This window comes from Hyperoodon ampullatus (assembly GCF_949752795.1).
Source record: "Hyperoodon ampullatus genome assembly, chromosome: 1".
Lineage (NCBI taxonomy): Eukaryota > Metazoa > Chordata > Mammalia > Artiodactyla > Ziphiidae > Hyperoodon > Hyperoodon ampullatus.
In genome coordinates this window covers 118,293,826-118,312,163 of record NC_136914.1, presented here as the reverse complement: position 1 = coordinate 118,312,163, position 18,338 = coordinate 118,293,826, and the positions used below count along the sequence as shown (strand labels likewise).

General features: G+C 41.1%; 1 protein-coding gene across 1 annotated transcript in view; it reads right to left on the bottom strand.

Annotated features, from left to right (window-relative positions):
• The window catches only part of LYST (lysosomal trafficking regulator), a gene marked incomplete at both ends in the record, with an annotated part of 150,969 nt that overhangs the window by 6,631 nt on the left and 126,000 nt on the right, over positions 1 to 18,338 (bottom strand). Inside the window, 6 exons of the mRNA XM_079697574.1 lie at positions 12 to 109; positions 1,067 to 1,206; positions 7,596 to 7,694; positions 11,535 to 11,671; positions 15,035 to 15,224; positions 17,009 to 17,239. Coding sequence (XP_079553700.1) covers positions 12 to 109; positions 1,067 to 1,206; positions 7,596 to 7,694; positions 11,535 to 11,671; positions 15,035 to 15,224; positions 17,009 to 17,239 — 895 coding nt within the window. The remainder of the gene's footprint in view (positions 1 to 11; positions 110 to 1,066; positions 1,207 to 7,595; positions 7,695 to 11,534; positions 11,672 to 15,034; positions 15,225 to 17,008; positions 17,240 to 18,338) is intronic.

Sequence of the window (18,338 nt, the reverse complement as noted above, 5' to 3'; positions counted from 1 at the left end):
GGCCAGCTCACCTGAGTCACACACGGTGGCAATGTCGCCTGTAGTCTCACTGGCAGAGACGGCTGTGACAGGGCTTTTGTGTCCCGCCAGACTTTGTACGTAGCACAACCTGAAAGACCAAAGATATGAATTTGCATAATTTGCATGTGATCATTACATATAATTATATTCTCTTATTTGTATAATTCTTTTCCTCGGTGTATATGTATCTACTATTTATAAGGCATTCCTGACTATATTACTAACTGATTTTTTTTTTTTTTTTTGCAGTATGCGGGCCTCTCACTGTTGTGGCCTCTCCCGTTGCAGAGCACAGGCTCCGGACGCGCAGGCTCAGCAGCCATGGCTCACAGGCCTAGCCGCTCCGCGGCATGTGGGATCTTCCCGGACCGGGGCATGAACCCGTGTCCCCTGCATCGGCAGGCAGACTCTCAACCACTGCGCCACCAGGGAAGCCCCTAACTGATTTTTTATTTTTTTAATTTTATTTATTTATTTATTTTTTTTGTGGTACGCGGGCCTCTCACTGTTGTGGCCTCTCCCGTTGCGGAGCACAGGCTCTGGACGCGCAGGCCCAGCGGCCATGGCTCACGGGCCCAGCCACTCCACGGCACGTGGGATCTTCCCGGACCGGGGCACGAACCCGCGTCCCCTGCATCGGCAGGCAGACTCCCAACCACTGTGCCACCAGGGAAGCCCTGATTTTTTTTTTTTTTTTGTGGTACGCGGGCCTCTCACTGCTGTGGCCTCTTCCGTTGTGGAGCACAGGCTCCAGACGCACAGGCTCAGCGACCATGGCTCACGGGCCCAGCCGCTCCACGGCATGTGGGATCTTCCCGGCCCGGGGCACGAACCCGTGTCCCCTGCATCGGCAGGCGGACTCTCAACCACTGCGCCACCAGGGAAGCCCGCCCTGATTTCTTAATTCAGTAAGATTACAAAGGTAAAGTCCGTATTTCATGCTTAAAGCTATTATGATATAAAGATATTATTTTAGTGCACCTATTTCTCACAGTAAGAACTAAAACATTAAAAATAGCTATTTTAGAGTTGGAGATTTCTGTACCTGTTTAAATCCCATATGATGCAGGTTCCATCTCTGCTCACACTTATCATTATACTGTATGGTTTGCAGACGAATAAGCTGGTTATCTCTTCTGTGTGCCCAAAGAGATGTATCTGAGACTCCATTTCTATCTCTGAAGGCTAAAATTAAAAAAATAAGTAAAGTATAAGACAAAAACCATGACGAAAGGTATCCTAGTGTCGTATCTCAAAAATAAAAACAACCCAAGTGATTCAAATATTCTTCTCAAACATCTCATTTTTCAATCTAGTTCAACTTTTTCTAAAGAGTAAAACTAATTAAACATTAAAAAATTTTTAATTGACCATAATTTCATCGACAAATAAGCTTTTCATTTTTGTCTATTCTTTTCCAGTCTTTAGCCAATTACATATGTATTTTATAGCTGTGATTGTTGCCATACAAATAATTCCCTATTTTGTATTTTATACATTCTCCCATAAGCATTTTCCATTTCTGACAGTGTCTTCAAAATGATTTTTTTTGTTTGTTTGTTTGTTTTTGCGTTACGCGGGCCTCTCACTGTTGTGGCCTCTCCCATTGCGGAGCACAGGCTCCGGACGCGCAGGCTCAGTGGCCATGGCTCACGGGCCCAGCCGCTCCGCAGCATGTGGGATCTTCCCGGACCGGGGCACGAACCCGTGTCCCCTGCATCGGCAGGCGGACTCTCAACCACTGCGCCACCAGGGAAGCCCCAAAATGATTTTTAAGTGTTATAATATTCTATACAGTTAGTATACCATAATTTACTTGAGCATCCCTTTTTAAAATAATTAATTAATTAATTAATTTATTTATTTATTTTTGGCTGTGTTGGGTCTTTGTTGCCTCACGCAGGCTTTCTCTAGTTGCGGCGGGCGGGGGCTACTCTTCCTTGCGGTGTGCGGGCTTCTCATCGTGGTGGCTTCTCTTGTTGCAGAGCACGGGCTCTAGGCGCGCGGGCTCCAGTAGTTGTGGCACACGGGCTTAGTTGCTCCGTGGCATGTGGGATCCTCCCGCACCAGGGCTCGAACCCGTGTCCCCTTCCTTGGCAGGCAGATTCTTAACTATTGCACCACCAGGGAAGCCCCCTTGAGCATCCTTTATGATAGACATTTAAAATTGTTTCAAATTTTTTCAAAATTATAGATGTCATAATTAAATCCTTCATGTATATAAGTTTTGTTCCTCCTCTAAATCATTTCTTTAGAATTTCCAGGATCCTACTAGTGGATCAGTGAATATTAATAATTTTACAGTTCTTGAGTGTACTTTTCAAAGGCTTTGTACCAATTCATGATGCCACCAATGGCGATGTATTACTCATCAATAGTTGTGGACTGATTTTCTAAATCAAACGTTGAAAACTGATGTTCCAAGTTCCAAATGGCTCACAGATGCCAGATGTCCACACAGGGTCTAAACTTTGTTTTCATTAGGGTAGCAGTTTATTGTCATAAAGTATTTCAATACAAAGAATATAGAAAAGTAGAAAGAAAGTATAATAAAAAGCTGTATACTGACCACTCAGTTAAACTAATCCTAATGTTGTATAAGATCAGCTTATTTTTTAAATAAAGAAAACATTAAACATTACATAGTCTGTGTACTGTTTTACATCCTATTTCCTCTCTCTTGTCAGAAGTTACTATTATCCTGAATTTTGTATTTGTTTCCCATGTATGTAGAGTTTATGTTCTACTATATGTTACTATAACAATTGTATTGTTTTTCATGTTGCTAAACTTTATATATATGGTATTAATTATTCTTTAGGTATCTGCTGCATCTTGCCTTTTTGATCACCACTGCTTTTGAAACATATCTGTGTTGAGTTATTAGCTGCAGCTCATCTATTTTAAGTGCTTTATTTTTCACATAAAAATACCTATTTTATTTTTAAAGACTCAAATGACCAGGTGATACCAGGCTTACAGTTCCCCTTGGAAATACTGGCTTGAGCTGTGTGGCAGTGGCTTCTATTTAGCTAGGGCATGTGGCCTTCAACTGCACACAACCACAGCAACCAGATGGCTCTGAACAAGGGCACGAGTCCTGGTTCTGGGCCCCTTCTGGTTCTCCTCCTTGACCTTCCCCACAGGGCCAGGGGTCTGCAGGGCCACAGGGGTGTGCCAGCGCCCTTGCAGACCATTCTTCAGGGTCCCTGGGACCAAAGAATTCCTTGCCCCCAAAGGCCTGAGCTCCTTCCTTCTCTGCTTGAACTCTGCAGCATTTCAGTTTGTGACTCAATTCCCATTCTAAATCTTTGAAAATATCCCGAGTTTTAAACGGCAATCAAGGTTGCTTTAACTTGAATTTCTCTAATTGTAACTAAGTTTAACTTTTTCACATATTCATTTTCTTATCTGTAAATTTGTGTGCTTGGTTTTGTGTATTTGTTACTACATTAAAAAGATTATTTGTAGGAATTCCTCTATCTGTGGAATAGAATGCAAGTACCTTCCTTGTTTCTTCTGCTGGATGACCTGGATCCCCACGTCAGGCTAGGGACGCCTTACCCAAAGTCAAGTCTTGAGGATCCTGTACAACCCAGGGAATTCCAATCCAGGCTGTAATTCCAGGCAAGAGTTGGTCCTATCTGACTCATCCCTACTCTTAGGGACCAGCCTTTTGGACAAGGGCCTCCTTGGGACTCCCCAGCTTGTTCTGTCCCTTGTTGTTGTTTTCTATTCCTCTCACAAGAGGCTGTCCAAGGACAGTGTCAATATTCTAGGATTGACAAATGCCCTCAGGGCTAAAGCTCCCTCCTTGCTTATTAAAAAATATATATATATATATGTATGTATATATATATATGTGTGTGTGTGTGTGTGTTTACTTCATGATCATGAATAATATTTATGGGGTAAACACAAGATAGGTACCCTATATAGTGGTTATTGAAATTTTACAGATTTTTCACTTTAAAATGATTGCAAGAGTTAGTGTTACTAGATGATTCCCTGATGGGTCAGAAAATAATTTCCATGGGTAGAATAGGAATCTTGTGCTGGCCTACTTCTTCATAAAATGTTCTTGAATGGTGTACTACTACCTTGATACACTGCATATATATTCTACCACCATCAATTTAGAGACTAGAAATACAGGTGTTCACTTATATGAAGATGATGCGGCCACACTATTTAATTAGTGAAAAAATGACTCATGACCAACTATTTTAAAATCAATTATCATTTTTAGAAGACATTCTTCTCTAATACTGTATATAAATGGCTTATAGATAACAATTCCCTATAACCAAGCAACGTATTCGTCATTACGCATGTAGAATGCATTTTAGCAGACTATCTTGGGATAGTCAACAGAAACTCACAATGCTCAAAGTTATATATGCTTCACTAGCTCAGGAAAGTATTTCATAAGATTCCCTTGAAAATATTTTCAGACAACAATTATTTTGGTCATATCCTACATGGTGCTTGGGAGATGGTCTTTCGTATGTGTCAAGGCCAACACAAACGAGAGCATAGATACTTTTAGAACCATGGCATTCAGTGGGTTGGGAGAACAGAAGCTAGTAAACATGAGGTGTTTCCTGCCAACCTCACAGGCATAGGGTCACATCTGCAGCTTTGGGGACCCCAAAATGATGAGATGGTCCCCAATAAAAAGCAACAACAACATCTACAAAAACTCAAGTAAGGGCTTCCCTGGTGGCGCAGTGGTTGAGAGTCCGCCTGCCGATGCAGGGGACACGGGTTCGTGCTCCGGTCCGGGAAGATCCCATGTGCCGCGGAGCAGCTGGGCCCGTGAGCCATGGCCGTTGAGCCTGCGCGTCCAGAGCCTGTGCTCCGCAACAGGAGAGGCCACAACAGTGAGAGGCCTGCATATCACAAAAATAAAAAAAAACAAAAACCCAAGTAACCTTCTCTCAGATCAAACAATGATAAAACCACACAGATAAGATACAATTTTGGACATGGTTTAGATAGGAACTGTTAATCTCATGACTTGATTACCTAATACTATTAATACTTAGGAGAAAAAGAAAACCCTTACAAATAAATTGAAAAAATCCACTTTCAGGCAAATACAGAACTGAGGAAAGGTAAGCAACCTAAGACTTCACAATAACTTCAAACTAAAAGAAGCATGTGTGGGCCTCCCTGGTGGCGCAGTGGTTGAGAGTCCGCCTGCCGATGCAGGGGACATGGGTTCGTGCCCCGGTCTGGGAGGATCCCACGTGCTGCGGAGCGGCTGGGCCCGTGAACCATGGCCGCTGAGCCTGCGCGTCTGGAGCTTGTGCTCCGCAACGGGAGAGGCCACGACAGTGAGAGGCCCGTGTACCGCAAAAAAATAAATAAATAAAAAATAAAAGAAGCATGTGTCTTGCTGTATTCAAATGATAATAGCTACATCTTTGATCTATTTCAAAGCTATGTTGTGCAAAATTACTCCTATACCGAGTACAGCTTAATCTTTTTTTTTAACCAATACTGTATACTGTGCTAGCGTACAATTAAAATTTTAAATTATAGGAAGAATGGAAGTAAGGAAAACTAAGAGCAAGGCTGTTCATAGTGTCGGGGAAAGCAAGAGGAAATAAAAAACAAAAGATGAAGCTAGTTTTTAAATAGGTGTCTATGATGGTGCAAATGATCTGAGTGTACAAGCAGACAACTGCTCTAGCAGCAGAGATTAGCATATATTTGTAGAAAAAAGGAAACAGGGTGAGCTCAGAAGGTGAAAGGCAATGGCAGTGGTAAATATTAGGGACATTATAAAATTAACATCTGCTTTAGGCCTTGGGGAGTAAAAAGGAGAAAACAGAAGACAATCCAAAAGTGAAGGTGCCTCTCTGCTCAGACCCCCTAGCATTCTTCTTATTGTGGCCTGTGTATAATACCCTCCCCTCACTCTACTGCTCCTGCCCTGAATTTGGCACTCCTCCCAGCATGTTATACTCTAAACTACACATAAAAGTATCTGCCATCCCCCAAACTACCATGCCTTTGTTTCCATGTGTTGGTTTACTTTGCTACAATACTCTTTCCTCTTTTTTCCACTTAGTAAAATGGTCCTTGAAGATCTAGCTCATGTGTAACTTTTCAGGCTCCCTGACATCTGGCTGGTCCCACTTCTGGCTCTTTTAAGCTGTGTGTGAATCTTTCTTAGAGCACAACCTCACTGTCCTGCAATAACCTGTACATGCCGACCTCCTGACACGGAGCCCTCACCACGGCCAGCCTGTATCACTACAGCGCCTCTGAACTGGTACCCTCCCCTCCAGCCCCACATCCCTTTTAAGCGATTCTCCTTGTAGGCGCTACAGTGATGGCCTTAAAATGCTGACTGGATCATATCACTCCTGCTTCAAACATTTTAATGACTCCTTAGACTAAGAGACAGAAACAATATTATGATCACATTTATACCCCAAGGATCATGGCAAAGAACCTTAACAAGGGCTTAAAAGGGAATAAACTTGGACAGAAAAGTAAGGAACTGAGCATCACCCTATGCTAGAAATACAGGTTTCACCCAGTAAAACATGTTTCATAAAATAATGCAGAAAATTGTAATTTAAAAAAAGCACAGAGCACATTTCAGACTAGAATGATAATCACTGAGTTATCACCCGAAACTTGCCACTAATCCTCAACAGCACCACAGACAGCTGATTCAAGAAAGGAATGACAGACCTCCAGTGGAAATGCCTCTTAGGAATTGGTCCTTTATTTTTATTATTTTTTTTGACAAGATGTAATGCTTTAATATGGCAAGGTGAAAAATATTTTTAATTTAACATTTTGAATCTGAATTTTGTCTCTAATAGAAACATAGTGCTGAAACACTTTGGAGGTTCACAGTTTAAAAAAAAAATTCAATATGGAATTCTAGTGCCAGGCATAATTTAGTAAGGAATTAGTCCTTTAATTAACTACTAAAATACTGTAGGTTTAATCTCTTAATAAAGTAAGTACTGTTACTGCAAAAAAAAAAAAAAGGAATGACAGTAGATTAAAAGAAGTATTGCATAATGTCTTCTTCACTAGAGTGTTTTAATAATTTAACTCTCAAATCCAAAGGATTCAGTGAATGAAAAAATTTCTTCCAGTAAGTGGTAGAAATCAAGACTGGCTACTTTGATTTTTCTGTCATTTAATTCACCCAGAGAGCATAGGAATGTTGAACATTAGGAGTTCTGTACTTCCAACTTTTATGGAATATTGTGGGATACTTGTAAGCACTCGGGTTGATACCGAGAATGAAAGCAAGCAAGCATCAAAATGCCATGAAAAAGCCTAAACTCAAAACAGGTCATAACTCAAAATACTGTCTGTCTCTGACCTTTACAGTTATTTTCAAAATTTTTGTGATCTTAATAAACCTAAAATTAAAGAGTTAGACATGTGACCTTTTACATTTTAAGAGCTTATGTGAAGAGATTAAAGTACGAAAGATTAATGTACAAAAAATTTAATCTTATACCAAATTTATACTTCATAAAGGGTTTCTTCCTCTCACTGACATGAAAATCTCACAAAATGCGCCCAAGACCTACCGTGCCGCTCATGAATCTGTTTGTGTAGGCTGTGATGACACCACATTTGCTCCCAGTAAACAGCTGGCAACTGTCCGGTACCCAAGCACAACTAGTCACCTAGAGAAAGGACAAATCAAAGATTATCATGTTTAAAAAGCACGAGAAATGCTTCTACTTTTCTGACAATTATTTTAAAAATACATGATCACAAAATTTAAGGTAAACATTTTACTTGAAATTATTAGAATGGTGTAAGATATAATAACATTCTGTAACTTTATGCTATCTAAAAGCTGTTTCCAAATTAAAATGTATTACAATGCATTGTCTATGATTTTACATTTTTCTGTACACACACACACACACACACACACACACACACACACACACACAAATACACACAGGGCCATTTGTTCCTCAGAAATTTAAACAAAATGATCCAGGATTGACTAGATCCAAGGTTGAGAGGGTGTGTGTCTCTGTGTGTGTGTGTGTGTGTGTGTGTGTGTGTGTGTGAGAGAGAGAGAGAGAGAGAGAGAGAAATGCATGTACCTGATTTTTACTTTTATTTCTTTTTTTTTTCTTTTTCTGTCTTTGGTAGGGAAACAGAGTATATATATAAATAGAGGTATTGCTTCTAACAGTTCTAAAGATTTCTAGATAGGAGAAGAAAGAAAGATAAACATGGAGAAAAAAATCTGGGATTATTCCTTGGGGACTATAAACCCTTGAGTCCCAACCATGGCGACACTATTCAAGGTCGGCTCACCTCTTTGCTCGGCCTGACAGTCTTCCTCTGGCACTAGCTGACCCCCAGCACCACACCCCCAGCAGCGGTCCCCAGCCGCTCTGCCCCCTCTCCAGTCCCACCTCTCCCGGTCGGTCGGCTGGTCAGCAATACCCACACACTTCACTTCACTTCACTAAGAAGACGACGATCATCAGCCACAGACCTCATCCCTTTCCCTCCTTTGGGCCTCAAAATGTCTCGGCGTCACCTCCTGATTTAGAGAAGCCCCTCTGTTTTTAAGGCCAGCCCCACCCCACCCCGGTGTTTCTCAAACAACTGTCAGAATTTCAAACTGTCATTTGCTGGCTTCTTCCCCTGGCCCTGCAAACGTGTTCAAGTGTCTGCTACCTTGAAAAATGACTTGCTTTGAGCCTGACTCTTCTTAACTCTCAATATATCTTCAGAGTCCATTGGATCTAATTTTATTTTTTGAGTTTCTTTCTTGAATAGTTCTATTTGTAAAGATTGATATTTCATAATTTTTATTCTTCCTTAGAGGTCTTCCAAAGAGCAAAAAGAAAATGTACCTATTTCTTATATGAGGAATAAAACTCATTCTGTTTTGCAATTACCATATGGGTCGACTGAACTCTTTTATAAACCTAAGTTACATTTCTAGGATTTCAATAATCTAATTTTTTCCCTCTATTTTGAAACACTCTGCTATTTCATCATCCTAGGAATTATTTCATCTCTACTCTTCAATTATTCCCAACTATGCTAAAACAAAACAAACAAAATAAGAAAATGGGAGAATGATGGATCTCCTGGAAGGATAATGTAAAATGTGAAATATATTGTCACCTTAAAAAAAAAAAATTTATTTATTTATTTATTCATTTATTTATTTTTGGCTGCGTTGGGTCTTTGTTGCTGCACACGGACTTTCTCTAGCTGTGGCGAGCGGGGGCTACTCTTCGTTACGGTGTGCAGGCTTCTCATTGCGGTGGCTTCTCTTGTTGCAGAGCACAGGCTCTAGGTGCATGGGCTTCAGTAGTTGTGGCATGTGGGCTCAGTAGTTGTGGCTCATGGGCTCTAGAGCGCAGGCTCAGTAGTTGTGGCGCACGGGCTTAGTTGCTCCACAACATGTAGGATCTTCCCGGACCAGGGCTTGAACCCGTGTCCCCTGCATTGGCAGGTGGATTCTTAACCACTGCCCCACCAGGGAAGTCCCTAAATTGTCATCTTTTGGTTTTCTTATTGCATTGTCAAAAGAATGTTGTCATCTTTTGAGAAAGTATAAAAGAATACCAAAGACACCATTTCTGTAGTCTACTTTCAGCTGTCATCGAACACAGTTGGAAATTGAGAATTTTTCATTTTCCAGCAATAATAGAAAAGAGAAGAAAATCGACAGGAACATGTTTCACAATTGTGAGATCAATCAGAAGATAAAGGCTAAGAGACAGCAGAACTCTAATCTGTAACGATGATGATGAAATTGATTAGATAAGTGAAATCTCAGAGTGTGAGTCTTCATATGATAATACCCTGGACAAATTTTCTCAAATTAAACAACCAATGAGTGAACAACATATTTCTAAGAACAAAATGAAACATGGTATTCTTATCTAGTTAGTTAGGCACTTGACCGGAAGTACTTTATCACACCGTGTTTGCTAGAAATCTGGATCATCCTGTTTTGCTAAAAGGACTTAATGGGAGTATTTTTTCATCTTTAATGATCTTTCTGTGCCCAACTGTACATGATAGAAATAATTTTTCAGTGCTTAAATTCTTATTAAAATTTATAATAAGGTTGTTTTTCACTGTCCTTTATTCTTACTTTTGTTAGTGTACTGGTAAGCCAGATGGCAAAAGGCAGTGACCTTTTTTTCCAGGCATATTGAAGGTTAAGCAAACAAGCCATTGCTCTCCTTTCTTTCACTGCCAAAAATTCCCCAAAAGTAGCTTACTCCATCTTTAAAGTGCTCAGGGAATGGTGACGAATGTTAGGACTATATGAATAGGCACCAGGTGCTATGTAAGTTACGAAGTCAGAAAACAGTAAAAGAACTTCCTATGGAAAGACAGTCAAAGAAAGAAGGTTTAACATACAATTTAGTACCAGAAAAAGTTATGGCAGTACTGTGTCTGTGTGTGTGTGTGTGTGCGTGTGTGTACATGGTGCTTTATAGTTTACAAAGCACTTTCAGAAACATTGGAGACATTTTTACAACAGCTTTATGAGAGAGTGGTGGGAGTATGACTAGCCCAGTTTTAGAGAAGAGGAAAGAAACTCAAGTTGGGTAAGGTTAAATTACTTGCCAAAGGCTACATAGTAAATAACAGAGCTGGACACTAACACAGATCACAGAGCTACAGTTAGCCCCAAGGCTCTTTCTACCATGCTGTGATGCCTAAATACCCAGTTCATTTAGAAAAAGCCAGGTATAGAACATGGCACTCTGGTTATTGAAAATGACATAGTAAAGGGACTTCCCTGGTGGCGCCGTGATTAAGAATCTGCCTGCCAACGCAGGGGACACAGGTTTGAGCCCTGGTCCAGGAAGATCCCACATGCTGCAGAGCAGCTAAGCCCGTGCATCACAACTACTGAGGCTGTGCTCTAGAGCCCGTGAGCCAAACTATTGAGCCCATGTGCTACAACTACTGAAACCCGCGTGCCTAGAGCCCGTGCTCTGCAACAAGAAGCCACTGTGATGAGAAGCCCGCACACCACAACAAAGAGTAGTCCCCGCTCGCTGCAACTAGAGAAAGCCCGCACACAGCAATGAAGACCCAACACAGCTGTAGAGAGAGAAAGAGAGAGAGAAAGAGAGAGAAAAAGAAAGAGGAAGGAAGGAAGGAAGGAAGGAAGAAAGGAAAGAAAGAGAAAGAAAGAAAGAAAGAAAGAAAGAAAGAAAGAAAAAATGACACAGTAACAAAAGGTAAGTGGACACTGAGAAGAAAGCAATGCTGATTTTGTTCCAATACTGAGCCATGAGCTGATGCTGTCTCAATAAGAGACTGGGTAGAGGACAAACTCTGGGGACACAGACAGCGGCAGTTAGGGAGTCTGTCAGCACTGTAAACAAGGCATACATCCAGCATCACCAGCTCCTGGACTGACGGCAGGATATTAGAGACTAGCTGCCATCAGTCTGACTCCTTTTTAAAGCATTATATTTAATTATTATTATAAAGTACTTCATAAAAACGTTTACCTGATACTGCTGTGAACTTTGTATAAAGTTTATTGGAGGCTCGCTTTGTTTACTCTTCAACCTTAAAATGTTATCAGCATATCCCCAGCTCAGGATGGCGGACCACTGAATGTCAGTACTGTTCATGCTTCTCACACCTCAAGAAGGAGAAATAAAAGCATCAGTTGCCACTGCTCAGTTATTATTGGACAGCCGGCCACAATGGCAGGTTAAAGGCTCAAGTTCACACAGCAGAACACAGTCATTCCAGTGCAAAATCATCTTTATATCCATAAGATGGACCGAATTGTGTTAGTTTTATTCCTTTAAGGCTAACGGGATTCTAAGGGTGGAACTGTATTCCTTTTCACCTGTGGTGTTTTGGTTGGGATTTATATGACTTAGTACTAAAATTTCTGTTAAGAAATTTTTATAAAAGACAATGATAATCAAGCTTCCTCTATTCATGTTCTGTGACACCTTACTTTTAACAATAAATATGAACTAGAAAATGTTTTAAAAAATGTAGATACCCTGTTGAAAAATCAATAAGGACAACTATTAATACCAGAAAGGGACCATTGCTAGAGCAGAAGCAATCCTGAGAAGGGATAATTTAATCCTTTCAACTGCAAGGACTGCACGGGAGACCTTCGTTTAACAAGGTTCTTTTCTTTTCTCACTGGACCTGTAACACAGTATTATGTCCTTTTGGGATAAAGATCTGGACCTCCTGACATCAGTGTTTCTCATGATCTATGCCTTGTTGGCACATTGACTAGGGCAAATGCAGCATAAATGCTATAGCTGGTGCTGCCCTGGAAACTTAGAAGCTTTGAGTTCCTTAAGGAGAGAGAATGTGAGTACCTAGCATAATACCCAGCATATAAAGCAATAAAACAAATAAATATTTGTTGAATGAATCAACAGCGCCCTGAAAATGTAATTCACAGATTTCTCTTTGTTTTGTTGAGTATAATCCCAAATGTGACATCACTTTTGCAATAAAGAAACTGGGATATCCTTGTTAAATATAAACTCCTCTCTACATAAGCTGCTATGGAAAGGAACCACACTTCATGAGCCTCGGGACCTTGCAAATTCCACCATAAAGTCTGGCATGTAGTAGGAACTCAGTAACTGTTCCTAGTTTCTCATTCCAGCAACACAAGAGGCACCATATTTTTTTAAAAAGAAAAATAAACTTCTGCTTTATCTATTTGAACAGTGGATCTTAAACAGGAGTTTGCAAGAAAATGGCTTTTGTAGCATGCACAGGCTTAGACTCAAGCCCCAGAGATTCTGAAGCAGTATGTCTCCAATGGGACCCAACCAAGTATCAATATATTTTGAAAAAAAGTACCTCAGGCAATTTTGAGGCATTGTCAGTTCTCAAGTAATTGGCCTATACTGGGCCAAAGATCATGAAAACCATGGCAGTTTAGTTGCTATATTGTATTATGTGTATATAACTAAGCAAAATGACACAGTTATTTGATATAGCAGTGCTTAACACACATGACCTTCCATCTGCCAGGTGCACTCCCAGTCAGTCAAGGCCTCTCTGAAATGGCCCCGTGGATGGTTCCGCGCTGGGTACAGCAGTGAACACTCACACAGCCCCTGGCCCCAGGGTGCTAACTGTCTGATGGGCATTTATTTATTAAGCACTTAGAATGAGTCCTGCGCTGTGTTAGTCGTTCCTTATATTATTTCATTTAATCTTTACAGTGAATTACCCTGTGAGATAAGTCCTTTCATTACTCCCATTTTACAGATTAAAAGCCAGGATTCCAAAAGGGTAAGTCATTTTCTCAAGATCACACAGGTATTAGGCAGCAGAACTGGGACGCAAATGCAGGCACCGTGCCGCCAAGGCCATGGCTGTAACTTGTACGATACCACTTCCCTAGACACACCTAGATTCTGATAAAACCCAAATACGTTCTATGAGGAAATAAAGTGTAATGTGAATGAACACAGCTATTAAGGGCCACTAAGGGCTTGTGACTGAAGTGGCACAAGTAAGACAGGTTAGCAATTATACTGAACATATTTAAGTCCCATCATTAGCATGATAATACCAGCCCTTTCTCTCTGCTCTAAAGAGATTAACTTCAATCCACCCTAATTAATTTTTTTTTTGTTTTTTTTTTGCTTTTGTGGTATGCGGGCCTCTCACTGTTGTGGCCTCTCCCATTGCGGAGCACAGGCTCCGGACGCGCAGGCTCAGCGGCCATGGCTCACGGGCCCAGCCGCTCCGCGGCATGTGGGATCTTCCCGGACCGGGGCACGAACCCGTGTCCCCTGCATCGGCAGGCAGACTCTCAACCACTGCGCCACCAGGGAAGCCCCACCCTAATTAATTTTTTAAAGATAAATTATTCCACATTTTGGTACTTTAAGTATTATTAGTAGTAAATTACTCATGACATACCTCATAGCTAATTGCAACATACTAGTGAGAATAAAGTACTGATATTCCAGCGATGATCAGACAGGTTTTACCTTCTCCTCCTAGCTCACTAAACTTAGATAAAATGGTGCACAGCCTCCTTTATTACTGACAACTGTAAAGGCAATCAATTATTCATTTCATGACAGAATGAAGAGTGAGTCTAAAAGAACTGTGGCCCAGCCAGCACACTGAATTCCTTTAGGTGGCCGATGTTTGGCATGGGTCCTGGCATCCCTGCACTGTGGTGCTCCGTGGGGTGGGAGGCCATGTGGACCGAGGAGCACAGTGCACAGAACGCAAGGTTAAACACTAACAGCGCGGAACGCTAAGACGTGTCTGGTCCACACGCGGGCTTCTGGGCAAATCTGCACACACCAGATACAAACAGATGGGATGGGTGCCCGCAGTCATTCATTTTAGTGTTTAAAGCCCATGCCTAGGATGTAGGAAGAGTTCTTTGGCATTAAGTAAAACAGTTAATTTGGGAGGACGGAGGGATTACTTGAGCGGAAAATGTCACTAGTTTTCCACGGTGTAGGTGACATTTAGATATATGAAGAGGGCCTCTACAGACAGCACTTTTCCATGTGTTGCTTTCAGTGAGTCAGTGCACAGAGAGGTGAGAAAAACATTGCTTTCCAGACATACATATTTTTAAAACTTATTTTCAAGGCTATCATGACTTCCTCGTTTTGTTTGAATCTCATGACTGTCTCTTCTGAGGTACTAGATTTGCTGGTCAAATAAGTCTGTCTATTCTGGAATTCAAGAGTCTCAAAGTGTACATTTATATAAAACTGTTAATGTTTTCATCTTGTGAGACATTTATTCTTGTCTCCTTCAACACCTCCTCTCATTTCAAATGACATTGCATTTAGTTCCCATTTTTTTCATGTGCTATGTTTTAATTCCTACATTGCATTAAATGAACACAAATTTGAGTTTAGTTTTTCACCAAGGACTCAGAAAACTTAGAAATAAAACAAAATAGCAGCACAGATGAGGGGAAACATTCAAATCTCATGAAAGATATACCTAGGATGATTTTCATGTTTGATTTTACCTTGTTCTTTGCTGTACGTCATCAGAAGACAGAAATTTCGGGACAAACCGCAGATTGCTCTAGTGGGCAGAGCCTGGAGAGAACCGAATCTTTCTCCGTGGGGCTGGCTGAAGCAGACCACAGGTACCGGGGCACTTGGGGAACCGACATACTCCCCCCATTTCAAGCCTTTTATCCATGACAAAGGACTCTACAACCGAGGAAAGTAAAAAGTACAATTTTAAAAAAGGTAGTAAATATAGAATCACTTCTAGTTTAAACTCCAAACAGAGTAAGAGAAAGCAGCCTGATTATAAGCTCTTTGTGGGCAAGAATTATTTTATAATTTTTTACTTCCCCTGTGCTTAGCATATGGAAATATGTGTTCCTGGTTGCTAGACACAGTGATGAACAAGACAGATGGAGTCCCAGTGCCCGTGGAGCTGTCTGATAGCCGGGAAGCAGGGCAGACAACAGCTAAACAAATACGTACACAAGATGTCAGCTGGTGCAAGTGCTATGAAGAAAGTCAAAGACGGGGAAGAGGACTGAGAGTGACAGAGCTGCCCATTTAGATGCGGGGGCCGGGTAAGACTGTCTGCGGAGATGATGTCTGAGCAGACACCTGAGTGAAATGAGAGAGCAAACTGGGGTTCTATCTGGGGACAGGGCACGCCAGGCAGAGGGAACAGCTGATGCGAAGGTCCTGGGGTGGGAAGGAGGCAGGTCGGTACACGTTCCCGCTGCAAACAGACATACTGCTCAGGTCCTTCATACTCACCAACTTCAATGAGTTAATGAGCAATAAGTATAGTGGCAAATTAAATGGCATTTGTTACTTTTCAGGGACGTACTGTTATTTTGACATGTTAAAATAACAGATTCTAATTAAAAATAATGACCCTCGTAATGACAATGACTAAAATGATTTGTAAGGCTTCAAAAGCATATGAGTTTCGTTGACAAGTGAACACAAAACAAAAAATACAGCTTTCAACTATGAAACACAACACTGGTGGTCTGGGTTCAGCAAAACAACATTGTCTCTCATATTGATGTTTTAAAATTTCAATTTCAATTTTACTAGTTGTGTAAGTTTTGTATTTAACATGCAAATTTGATATATATGAGCTATGAGCATAAAGAACTTACATTTAGTGTTCTATCTGTATTCTACATTTAGTGTATTTAAGAAGCATTATTATAAGAAACAACTATCAAAGCAAGGTCTGTAAAAACCATGTTCTCTTCGAGTAGCTCCCAGACGACTGCAGTGCGACACCCGTACTTTACTTTATCTCCAAGTCCTTCACAACCTCCTTCCCTTGCCTTTTCATTTTCTGCGATTTCCTTCTGCAAATCTTTGTAACACTTTACAATTCACAATCTCCCATCTTTGCTGCTTTTATAATGAAGAATTTAGTTGAGGATTAGAATCCATTTTACTCTTAAGGCTTGCTTGCTTTATTTTTCTATTTCAGAGTAAAAATTATACCTACTTCCCATTTTAAGAGGCAATACTTCTTATCATTACAACCTGGAGGGGCCAAAAAAACACGTACGATTTCCCCCTTAATTGTAAACCCAAACATTTACACTTCTGGTCAGCACCTCTGGTGGAAGATGATGACCAGGACCACGCTAGGCATGTCTGCACTGGCACAGCCATGCTCAGACTCTTCTCAAGTCCTGGATGGTTCCTTTCCTCTCATTTGCAATGCCTGTTATGTCACTGCCTGGTGAGGCTCTCCCCAGTAATGACCCTCAGGGAGGTTACAATCCGACCTGAGCTCCCAAAGTACTCTCTTCATAGCGCTAACGCAGCATTTCCTACACACAGAACGTAATGCAGGCATCCGTGTTCACTGGCTGGCACTCACCTTCAGGCCGGGACCATGCTACTTATTTCCCTGCCCCTAGAGCCTGGGAGGGGACCTGACGGCTCAGGAGTTGAGCCAGTTTTTGCTGAATTCTATTGAAATCCAAATGACATACCGGATAGGGAATTTCCTTGACCTGTTCTCTGGTTTCCCTGAAAGCAAACTGCACTAACAACCCCACGGCAGCAGGAAGCTCCCCTTCGATGTTGAGCTTGAAGCCAGGTCTGCTCGCATGGGCCGACTGGAACAGCTGACGAGGGGTCTGGCCGTAGGTTTTTATCATGGTTTCCAGTGCTCGTCTCTGAACTGGATCTTCAACTGCAGAGACATCCATTCCAAAATATGTCTGAAGAATAAAAGAAAACGAGAGGTATGTAAAAAGCAAGACTTGGCGATAACACTGAAGGGGAAAACAATAACTTGTTTTATTCTCTAGGCAATGGTTTACTCTTCTCTGTTTCAAATGAAAAGGATTTTAAAATGTTTTTGAACAGGTTAACAATCACTGATAATCTCAATGAGATCAGAATAGGAATGATCAATGCTTCTGAATGGATGAATGAAAATAATGTACCTTGATTGGTACTAATTAGGTATGTTTATAAAATTAATTTTTAATTTAAGAGAATATCATATAAGACTTCATTTATCTGCACAGCAAAGGAATCCATCAACAAAATGAAAAGACAACCTACTGAATGAGAGAAATTGCTTGCAAATCATATATCTGATAAAGGGTTAGTATCCAAAATCTATAAAGAACTTACACAACTCAGCAGCAAACAAACCCATCTAATTAAAAAGGGGCTGCACTGTTGGTGGGAATGTAAATTGATATAGCCCCTATGGAGAACAGTATGCAGCCTCCTTAAAAACTAAAATAGAACTACCATACGAACCAGCAACCCCACTCCTGGGCATATACCCTGAGAAAACCATAATTCAAAAAGAGTCATGTACCACAATGTTCATTGCAGCACTATTTACAATAGCCAGGACATGGAAGCAACCTAAGTGTCCATCGACAGACGAATGGATAAAGAAGATGTGACACATATATACAATAGAATATTACTCAGCCATAAAAAGAAATGAAACTGAGTTATTTGTAGTAAGGTGGATGGACCTACAGACTGTCATACAGAGTGAAGGAAGTCAGAAAGAGAACAAATACCGTATGCTAACACATACATATGGAATCTAAAAAAAAAAAAAGGTTCTGAAGCACCTAGGGGCAGGACAGGAATAAAGACGCAGATGTAGAGAATGGACTTGAGGACACGGGGAAGGGGAAGGGTAAGCTGGGATGAAGTGAGAGAGTGGCATGGACATATATACACTACCAAATGTAAAATAGATAGCTAGTGGGAAGCAGCTGCATATAACAGGGAGATCAGCTTGGTGCTTTGTGACCACCTAGAGGGGTGGGATAGGGAGGGTGGGAG